At 38.6% G+C, this 11,397-nt stretch overlaps 1 protein-coding gene and 1 non-coding gene across 3 annotated transcripts; one reads left to right on the forward strand and one right to left on the reverse strand.

Moving 5' to 3' along the window:
* Positions 1-87: 87 nt before the first annotated feature.
* On the reverse strand, positions 88-161 carry trnan-guu. The gene has a single exon. It is a non-coding gene; the product is annotated as a tRNA-Asn (tRNA).
* A 1,471-nt stretch (positions 162-1,632) lies between these two features.
* On the forward strand, positions 1,633-6,393 carry LOC118231178. 2 transcript variants are annotated; one of them, XM_035424764.1, is made up of 6 exons: positions 1,633-1,786; positions 3,026-3,122; positions 3,617-3,692; positions 4,570-4,621; positions 4,823-5,006; positions 5,378-6,393. In XM_035424764.1, exons 1-6 carry the CDS (start codon positions 1,673-1,675, stop codon positions 5,458-5,460), a joined length of 606 nt encoding a protein of 201 aa, XP_035280655.1. In that variant the 5' UTR covers positions 1,633-1,672; the 3' UTR covers positions 5,461-6,393. The 2 variants fall into 2 exon arrangements, with proteins under 2 accessions (XP_035280655.1, XP_035280656.1); XM_035424765.1 differs by having other exon boundaries at positions 1,640-1,786; positions 3,620-3,692.
* The last annotated feature ends 5,004 nt before the right edge of the window (positions 6,394-11,397 follow it).

Below are 11,397 nucleotides of genomic sequence, written 5' to 3' on the forward strand. Positions count from 1 at the left end.
TACTGTTCCTGGTAAAGGAGAAGGATTTGATTGAATTTCACAGCTCAGACTCACTACTGGCTAAGAGTTCACCATTAAAAGGGCGCTCGTCCCTGGGTGGGCTCGAACCACCAACCTTTCGGTTAACAGCCGAACGCGCTAACCGATTGCGCCACAGAGACACCGTTGCAAACAAAATAAGGCTACAACAGTGAGAAACTGATATGGCCAGTCCACATGCCAAGCGTAATATGTAACAAGGAAGAGGGATGGTGACCCAAAGGTCAAAATCAAGCCCGGCTAGCTCACATGTCACGTGTAAATCACGTGTAGCACTGCAGCTTGCGAAAACAGAAGAGGCCCGGCTACCTAAACCAGATATAAAGGTTACACAGTGCTTTGCGTAATTTATTTGTTGCAATTTATTACGTAAAAGCAGCAATAAGCCTTGAAACATGGTATGTTAGCACCAACAGTCTCATAGCTAAGTGAGAAGAACTTTCCCCCCAAAGAACTGGCTAGCTAGCTAAATTGATTACCTGAGCACTAGCATTAGCTTCCTTGTTCTCACCGTCCCCAGCGTCTCTTCCTTTAGAAACTTGTCTGAATATTCAATCAGACATAGTAAACCAAATACAAGTTCTAGACTAGCTAGATTGACTTCCCTTGCATTTAGCAAGGTATCATAGGTTACCTTAATAATTTACTATCTATATTAAGACATTTTCTTTTCAAAAATAGCTTTAAGGTCCCATTTTTTAGAAATCAGAGTTCACCTAATTTTAGTGTTACTGTTAACTGAAAAGGTTGGTCCTTTGAGTCCACCCAGGGACATGTGACCTTTAAGTTGCATTTTAACTGCTACACCCACAAGGCAGTATGAGGAAGTCTTAGTAGAGAAATGCAATCAAATTATTTTCCTCTTCCAGGAATTGAAGTGATGCAGCCAATTGGAGGCCATATTCCTACCAAGAATGGTGTGAGCAGTTACAGCTGGAGCTCACTACATTGAATGTGTCATAGCATGCATCCATCCATCCTTCCATTATCTATACCTGCTTATCCTGAGCAGGGTTGCGGGGGGTGCTGGAGCATATCCCAGTGTGCATTGGACGAGAGGCAGGAATACACCCTGGACAGGCCGCCAATCTATCGCAGGGCACACACACCATTCACTCACCATTCGCTCCTACACTCATACCTATGGGCAATTTAGAGCCTCCAATTAGCTTACCTGCATGTGTTTGGACTGTGGGAGGAAACAAAGCTTCAATGTAACGTGCCCTACTTTTCTGTGCTGACTTGGAGTACAGGAATGTGCAAGGGTTCGCATCGTACCTGCAAGTACAGGAATGAGGAAATTAGTTTTATATTTGGTTTTTCTTGGTAACATTCTTCTGTGTATACATTTATTATGTATGTTATTTAAAATGTTTCTTATGTCTGACACTTTAATGAAATCTCCTGAAAATTGTATAGATGGTGCAAGATCTTGCATCAGTTTAGGGTGATGGTGATTGTCCTGAACATTGTATGGATGGTGAAAAGTATTATTATTATTTTCTAATAGCAGTTTATTATTCTGGTCTCCAAGGTGCGGAAAGTTCCTTGCAGGTTATAAGTAGACACCGCTGTGCTGTGCCGATAAGTGGGTCATAGCACGGAAAACCCTGACTAGAGGTGAATTCCAACCATGACTCAAACAGAAAGTAAAAGTAAAGTGCTTTGTAAAAGCATGCTGATAGTTACCCGTGTCAGTACAAAGCTTGTAAAGATGGGGCTGGTGTTTTCTTATTTCTACGCTGAGGTAAGAGAACTCTGAGAATGGTGAATATACAAAATGTGATTACGGTGTTGTTTTCATTCAGAAATTGTTATGGTTACATGATATTTATAGTCTATCCGTTGCATGATATTTTGTTTGTTTTAACCGTTTATTATGAGAGGGTGTGTGCTTGACTCAAACAAGTCCTGCATGGTGTTAAGAAAAGGAAATTTTGATATATTCACTGTACGGTCTGATTGTTTTATCTGAAGATGCAATGTCATGTGGTTTTATTGAATGGTTACATTAGCCAGTTTTAGCTGACGTACACTTGTACTTGTGTGCAGAAAGGACTGGCAAGCTTTATGTTGTTGTAAGTTAAATTTAAAGGATCACATTGGCAAAAGCAAAGTATTTGTCAGCTGTAATCAAAGTGAAAGTAAAAATACTTCCGGAAATTACCATATGGACAAAAAATCTTATCAGCACAACACTTTAAAAGTCCAGGCAACTGGACTGAAATTGTGCTTACTTTCCCCAGAAGTGACAATTGATTGTCTTGTGATTAACATTCATATTTGTAAGACATGTCATATGTAAACCATTTTTTATCGCTAGCTAGGTTAGAGCCGGTTTGAGCAGTAACCTTACAGTGACAGACAAAATGAAATGAAAGCAACATGAACTAGGCGTTACCATCATATATATGATCCACTGCATTCTGCTACGAGGTCCAGGCAAAAATGGGCACTGCAAATACTATATTGAATTGCAATACCGCGGTGCCTGTGGGCTTCAGAAATAAAACCCATTTCTTGTAGGTCCCCACATTTTTGAGAAAAGAAAAAATGCTTTCCTTTCTCCGCATCCAGAGAAGGGGCAATGCATTTTCAAATGAGTTTGCCTTACCGGCGTGAAACTGGCTAGTGCATCATTTACATGTTACATGTAGAAACGATTTCATTGGACTTTTGGTTTTTGTTACATAGCACCCAGTCAACCCCACCCATTGAAAACCTGGTGTTTAGCCAAGGGAGAAAGCAAGCAAATTTCAGCGCTGGCTTTTACATGTTTAAAAAAAATAATTGAAAAATATCCTTCTGTCGTTTGTGAATGCAATAAAGTATTAAAACAGCGCATCAGCAAGTAATTCACAGATTTCGGTTTCCTGGACCTTTAAGTAGGACAAAAACATTAGCAAGTGTTTATTTTACATGAGTGTTAAGGGTGACAGTTGTTACATCAGGTAAAATGAATGATTAATATGTGAATTTATTGCAGGGAATTCCAAGTCATAATCCTGAGGATTCTGTGATTAATTCAGAACTGAAACCCTCTCAAAATGGATTCATTGATCAGCATGGGCTTTCTGATCCAGGTTAGAACAATAGGAAAAACTCTTCTACTAATCCATTATGGTCCCTGTCCTGGTACTTACTGTCTTACTGTCAGATGTCTTCTGTGTGCAAATACAAAACAAGAAAGTGACTTTTGATACTGGGGTAGCTGATTTTTCTGAAGTATGTTAATAATTTGCTATCAAGCCCACTGTAGTCTGCAATGATATCAGTTGCTGGCTACTGGTAAAAAACTTTTCAGTACACTTTTTGACCTATAAATATTGTTTTTTATTGTGAGTGGTTCCTATCAATATTGCTAAAACTGAAAGTCTTCTGCGTCTGATTCTACCACCTGCATTTATGTGCAGTGACTAACACGGCTATTTGAAGCTATTAGCCTACCCGCTGTCAGGTTTAGTACGTGATATTAGTAATGCTACTCTGCTCTGGAAATTCACCCCGTCCAAGTACTGAAAAGCGTTGAAATGCGAGACTCCGACTGCTGCCAACTTTCTATTTCATTTTCTGGTAGCAGAAGGGATAGAGCCTGAGAGGAGGGATGGAGACAGCTGCGAGACGAACGTCGGTCCGAGCTGTGTTTCCAGACGGTACATCTTTCACTTTCCCTTCCAGAACATCCCCGGCAACCTATCCACAGGTCGAACTGAATCAGGGCTGGGGTGAAGTCCGTTTTCAATTCAGTCAGGCCAATGTACTGAAATCTAGGTTATGAATTGAAAAATGTCCATAAAGTTCTTATGAGAGGTTCTCCGTTCTCTGTAAGGAATGAATTCATTGCAGTTAATTGTAGCTGTGATTGTTGCATCCGTTTCTAGGTGGGTGTCCGTGTTCCTGTTTGACTGCCTGTTTAGGCATTTGTTTAGTGCCACCACAGATTTTGTAGACCAGGCATACGCAATGTTCTGAGCTAAGTTGGCCAAACCATATTGGAAGCAATGATTTGTCTGATAAATGAATAACATTCCTATAAAATCGCTTTCAAAGGTCATTTTTTGAACCGTGCTGCTTTGGTGGGGCCGGTTTATCCCCAAGGGCTATAGTTTAGGCATCTGCTATAGACTAATAAAAGTCACCTGCTGTGTTCCTTATTCTCTTTCTGCCTTATGGACAGCAGGAAGACAGAACACGCTACATGTTCAGAATAAGGATCTGAGTATCTGGTTTACAGAACCTGTGGTATTACATGGCTGATTATGAGACTGCGGTAGTTCATCACATCATTATTTGCATGAACACTGAAATGGAAGCCTTTTTTAGTCAACATAGAAGCTCTGTAGACTTCAGTGGTCATTATTTTGTGTGAATTGTTTTATATATTGGCCCCATTAATAGGATGGGCCATTTAGATAATATAGAGATCTGCATCTCCCTAACTTTGACCCAAAAACAGTGTGTCCATTTGTCATTTTGGGGATTGTGGGCAAAAAAATAATTAGCATTATTTTTTTTTTGTTTCTTTTTCAGGTCACCAGAGACAGGAAGTGAGACTAAAAGAGGTACCTCTCCTGACAGAATGGTACGTGCAGACCTTGCCTTTGGGTTTTGACTGAAAAAACATTCAGCAGATTTATTCCTGTATATTTTTGGAAAAACACCAGGGGCCTCATTTATTAACGTGTGACTTGATGAGGTAAAAGTGGGGGGGGGGGGGTCATTGTGCTGCTCTGAACTTTACAGAATGCTTTAAAAAAATGTCTCCCTGTTCATTTCCTGTTAGTCCCTCACAACCACAGTGGCCACTGAGCATCTGGAGGGTGCAGAAAGGATAAACTTTTGGGTGAAGTGTTCGGGGAAATCTGAGGAGATTCATGTCTTCCCTCTGGAGAGAGTCTCTGTGCTATTGGAGGACAGCTGCCAGAAACTGGGAAAGAACCCAAAGAAAATGATGCTGATTTACAATGGTAGATACAGTACCTACTTTTCCACTTCCAGCTGTACTTAATGCTATTTGTCCCTCATTCCATATTTTGACATTTTAAACCAAAATTACTTGTATTTAGCCTGGAAATTACCATTGTTTATGTATGTTTTAATCTCATGAATAAATCTTCAGATTAGACATTGTGTCACATAATGGGAAATATAGGTAAAATTTGGGAAGTACAGGGTGCAAGTCTGAGACCGAAATCCTGTTTAGTTCTGAAAATTGTGCCCCAGGCTTTGGGGTAGCCATTTCGGGGTACACAGATGTTGTAGTCTCACCTCTCCTGGGTAGTGGAGGGCAGCCCTGTCTTATCTCTTAATAAGGCCTTATCTCTTAATTTTTTTCCAGGAGAAAGGATGGACAAGGAGAAGACGGTGCAAGAGTACAGCCTGAGGGGATGGGTGACTGTCCATCTGATTCCGTCTGCCTAAATTTGCCAGGGTTCGCGTCATGTGACCTGCTGCTGCTCTTCTTCTGTTGCCACCCCTCCCTCCCTCCACCATTTTGTTCGGGGGGGGGGGGGGGGTTCATTTCCGTTCTGGCAGTCTCTGACGATAATTAGTAGCTGGTGGGTGCCTGCCTTTTTGCCAAGAGTAAGTAATGTAATGGTAATTGCAACTCATACTCAACTCTGAGAACATGGCCAAGGCTGTGTATCAAACATCAAACCTGGGATCACAGTAAGACCTTACAGAACTTTTCCTATTGAACAAGGCAGCTGAGAGCTTTCTTTTTTCAGTATAGGAAGGATTGTGATGGTCCAGCTGGATTAAGAGGGCACACTAATAAATCAGAGTGCGGAGTGGGGCATTCCACAGGACAGCAGAGTTTCTACGAATAACACGTTTTATGTAGCTGCTGTACAAAACGGTTTTGCTGAAACTGTGAATGTACAACTTACTGTAATATATACCACACCCTAACAACAAAAATGCTTTGCTGTATGTAACATATTGCAACTAAGATATTAGCCAGATAAAAACCCTTTTATAAGCATATTTAACCATCTTTTAGCTGCTTCATCTTGTAGGCCTATAGTGCATGTTCTGCCTATTCATAAGCAGGTAGCTTGTGGTTAACAATGGTATATTTTATTTTTAAATTAAATGTGTGGAAATATTCTTTCTAACAATTTGGCTTTCTTAATACTCAGCAAATGACAATATTGTTCCCTGTACTGTATGGTTAAACACAACTAAACTATCTAGCCTTGTAACAGCCATTAAACAAATACACCTTCCAATCTACATCAGTCTGTTTGGGAGTGGACTATCTAGGCTACACTTCATAGCTAGCCTATATACCGTAAAGTGAGTATTTATTATTATTATTATTATTATTATTATTATTATTATTATTATTATTATTATTGTTATTATTAGTATAGAATATATAATAATACTATATATTCTATATGAAAAATAAAAACGTATTATGATGATCTTGTATGCCAATAGAACTACAGCTGTGCCATTGTGCCAAGGAAACTATAAAGTTCATTACCATCAAGTATAACATTTGTTTTTTTCATCACCAAGTATTGTGATTTAAAAAAAGAATGCATTCACTCAGAACATCAAGTAGCTCTCAATATGATGTCATCACATTGTTATTGTTTTAGTCATAAGACAGTATAAGAAAAACACTAGTCATACTTGTGTATCCATCTGTTTGAACTTATTCTTTTACATTTGATGTGTCATTTTAGCCACAAGATGGTGGTATAAACCTGCTGTGCTTGCCATTTGTCACAGATATCATCTACAACAATAAATATGGAAGCACCAATTTCTGCAGTCCACTTTGTATTGTTGTATTGTTACCTTCTTATTTGAAATGTATTAATTGTGCATAATATATTGCATAGAATCACAAGCATTCATTTATGCTACACTGTAAAATGTCCAGTGTTAATTAAACTCTAACAGAGTACATTTGAGTCCGGTTAGGACCATATGTACTGTGTAAAAGTTAATTTAAGGCTGAATATTGTGTGCACAAGCATCAAATGTGACGATGAGCATTTCTCTCAATGCAAATTATTTTAATAAAAACAAAATGTTTCAGCTTTAAAGTATCTCTAGTGATGACTAGTTAATTTAGTTAAAGTAGAAGATTGAAGGCCTTAAAGTTTGTAGGTTTCTTCTTATACATAGAAATCTTGTCTGTGCTTTGTAGCATGAAAAAATAGCTAAGGTTTGTATGTGATTGAGTTATTGTGTCTTTCAGACAGTTTGATACTTTGTTGTCGGTGCTGTCGGGTTCATAAAAGCATGCACATCACTGTGAACAAAACCTGGGTTTCATGATCTAAGAGAATGAAGCTGTCATTAGGCAATAGCCAGTTCTATACCTGATCTTGAAATTTTTAATCTTGATTCAACCCCTATTCCTATTCACCCAAGTTATGCAGTTTGAACAATAAAGTATAGTAAAGTAAAACAATAAGTATTATTACCACTCACCCTGGCAACTCTTATATGGAAACTTTGCCAGTTTATCACCTTTCCATGAGTTGTTATCGGTTGTCAATGCATTCAATGCATTTAATTTATGTGGTGAAGTATTATGAAAGTGTTTAATCTTGTAACCGCTTAGAAAACCCCTCTTTGTGGAAACTTCAGAAAATGTGTAGCCCCCTCAATGATACAAACACACTGCCCCATTGGGGTTTAATTGAAACAGATCAGTAATTTTCGTTTAACTAGTGAACGCAAATTAGAAATAGGAGCGGTTTTGCAGCACGATAGTTCAAGAACACAAAGGTAGTGGGGTTAGAGAAACACAGTGCCACAGAATGTAATTGCAATAACATTCTTTTCCTCACTGTAAATTAACATTCTAAATTATTCTTATGCTTGATTGATTATGTATGCAAAGATCCCTGCCACGATTTTCAGACATAGATATTAAAACCCCATCTAAAACAGAATAATCGTGAGCTCCGAAAATGACACATACGTAGTTACTTTACGACGAGACCGGCTTTGCAGAAGAAACAAAATTAAGTTGTTTTGAGAGTGTCAGGTTGTCTTTTGTTGAAAGAAACCCACAAGGGCGTGCCGAGAAGCCATTATCCACGGGGGACCACACTCTCGCGTGAGGCCTGCCCAATGCATGACAAGTTAATTACGATGCCAGAGGCAGGGGGTCCTATGAAGTAAAAAGCAGAACCGTTTAAAGTGTGAGAAACAAGCTCAAATAAATCCACTTTGTTTTCCGACACCAGGCGAGCGAGAGGGACGACACTAAACGTAACTAGCAGTCGGTAATTGTGAAGTCTCTATGCAGGTGGCATCGTTTACATTTAAACAGCGTTTACAATGTAACTGTCAGTGAGCGAGAGACGCGATGGGCACTCTGGAACAGTCCGCTTTTCCCGACGTGTTTAGAAAAAACGATTTTAAGTGCATTGGGAACCTGACCTTATATCCGCTTTTAAAACAAATTCGCAATCTAATTTCAGTTGAAGTGAAATTTGATTGCGAATTTGTTCTGATTGACCAAAAACCTGTGTACACCACTTTATCACCTGAGCACTATGCTCTGTATAATTTGAGCATCATGGAAAATTATAATTATAAACAATTATGTAATATTTTCTAATGCCTCAATGAATAGAATCTTTAGTCCTATTCTTAAGCAGTGTGCCAGTTCTTTTGCATAATTGTCTTTGTGGAAAACGTTTTGCTGATTTTTAAAATTATTTTTAAAACAGAAGACATTCAGATCATCCATACAGTTAGAAAACCAGATTAATTCTTAAAGGCATGTCTCCAAGGTAATTCTATAGAAATTTGTATTTGAAGAAGATGCTGTTTTTTGTGTGTGTTTGTTTCATTAGCTTCCCATCCATCTGAAATGTAGAACTAAAACCAACAGCAATATAAACAGTGTGCCCCGGATTATACAACAATTACTAATTTTGAGAAAAAGTCTTTAATGATTTTTAAAAAAAAAAGTTTTTCTATAAGCACACATTTCCAATAGCTTCCCATCCAGTTGAAATACGGATCTAAAACCAAGCGCATGCGTCCTTGATCGTCCTACACCAGTACATTTTTGAAGATGTTCTGTTGACTGTTAATGATTTTTTAGCCGTCAAATATTTTTTAATTGCTTCCCATCCATTTGACATATAATTCGTATAAATGAATTACAAAGGGTGTAATCCAGGTTTCTTGTTTCTAAAAAGAAACCCGTTTATAAAAAGAAATGATCATTTCTAAAAGATATAAAATTTCTAAAATAAATCCCCATTTTTGTGTGCAAATCTTTATGCTTTTTTAGATTATTAGAAACATATATGATTTTTAAAATCATTCTGAGTAGAAGATTCCAAATCTTCTGAATTTTTAAAAAGCATTTTGAACATAAGACCATACCCTTATTTATGTCACTGTTTTCCCAAGAAATTTAGCATCCATCATACATTTTTAAAAACATTTTAATTCATTCATTCATTCATTCATTCATTCATTCATTCACTCATTCATGTTATCATAGTTGAGATTATTTCTAATCCAAATGAATGGAAAATGGGGAGAGGGTTATGGTTAGAGATGGGGGTGGGGGCAGGGTTAGGGGTAGCGTTAGGGATGGGGTTAGGGATAGGCTTGGGTATAGATTGGGGTTAGGGGTGGGACCAGACTGGCCATGATCCTGTCTGTATGGTCCTCCAGGGGCTTTATGGCAGTGGTTCCAATTCCCAGTCATTGTGGTGTCTTTGGGTCCCCCTGCTTCTTCTGATAGCATGCTTTGTCAACACAAGGTTGATGCTTATCGATACAGTCTATACTTATCAAGACTGGTACCCTTTGGCTTAGTTGACACTGTTAGGTTTCCACCACAAGGTAGCACAGTCTACGTAGAGTTTTTGCAGACTCCGAGTCCTGGCGTCTTGCCTGCAGAATGGTCAGAATATTTATCTTTTTTGGGAATAAGCACAGGAGAGTTCCTCCAGGTAACTGGAAGGATGTGGGCCTTTGGCTGACACTTTTTGCCTTGTCTCAGGCTTTTTTAGGTGTATATCATCCATTTCAAAAGAAAAATACCACATTTGAGATGACTCCCAGGCGCATAATTAGGGGTATGTTTGTGGGTTATGGTTTAGGTTAACATAAATTTCCGGTTGGGGTTACGATAGAGGTAGGGTTAAGGAAATTTTAAAAAAATCTTTTGTTACTGAAATTTTATTCTTTTTACGTCATTTCTGTTTTAAAATGATGTGCTGTGATGTTAAATATGACTGTGCCATGTACTTTTATGACTCCCTGTGCATTTCTTGGAAAGCTTTCGAATGAATCCTCTTTGAATTAATTTCCTGTAATCCTGGAACAAGACAAGAGATAGTGTTGATTCATGAAGTGTCAGAAGGTGTCCTAATGCCATATAACACATAATTGGCTGAGAGTACGAGTCTGCAGATGTACTGTGCTCTATATTACATTAAGGCTCAACATTGAAAGCCTGTTCCAGAGGATTTAACAGAGTGAAAAGTACCTCCAAGTAGCACACATGAAAGAACACTGAAAGCCTGAGAACTTGTTGACCTACTGTGGATTGACCTTCATGATCTAATAAATCTGGTTCAGGGCATAATTAGTGTATGAGCTTAGGCTTTTATTAATGATATTACTTCATTAAACTCTGCCTTATGTCTCCAGTTTTGATGTTCACGTTGTGAACGTGCTGACGGGCTGTCACAACACAGCAGGCAATATAACAATGCGATATAACCAGAGGCAAACAAAACAAACTGACTTAGACAATGATATATTTGTAGAGCTGGCTCGTGAGTCTGTGGGGCCCTAGGCGAGATCTTGAAAATGGGCATCAAAATTATAAATAATAAAAAAGGATAAATGAATAAAAAAACACCACACGGGGCTCCTTAACCATGCCAGGGCCCTCGGCGGTCACCTATATGATCTATTGGATGGGCTGGCTCTGTATATGAGCCGCCAGACTGCTCCTTCTATCTTCATCTTTTATATTGGCCAGATAAGGAATCTATTGGTCAGTAATTAATAGCTAAAACAGGGATACTCAAACCTGGTTATCCAGGCCAGTAGTACTACTGGTTTTCCCATTTCTCCCCTTTAATCAGGGATTGATTTACACTGGATGTGCTAGGTAAATGTAATCTCTGGTCAATCAGTGACATTATTGAAAACTACCAGTACTGTTGATTTTGAGGGCTAGATTTGAATAACCCTGAGGTAATCCATGTCCAGTCTTGTACTCAATTTAACAGGCAGCACCTACTGCCAAAAGTCACGTTTATCATTCATTCCAGCACGGCTCTTTGGTTTGTTTTAAATCGCAACTTCTCTTGTGTTCTCATGTTCCCTTCCTTCTGATCTGCC

This window comes from Anguilla anguilla, chromosome 7 (assembly GCF_013347855.1).
Source record: "Anguilla anguilla isolate fAngAng1 chromosome 7, fAngAng1.pri, whole genome shotgun sequence".
In the NCBI taxonomy this organism is placed as follows: domain Eukaryota; kingdom Metazoa; phylum Chordata; class Actinopteri; order Anguilliformes; family Anguillidae; genus Anguilla; species Anguilla anguilla.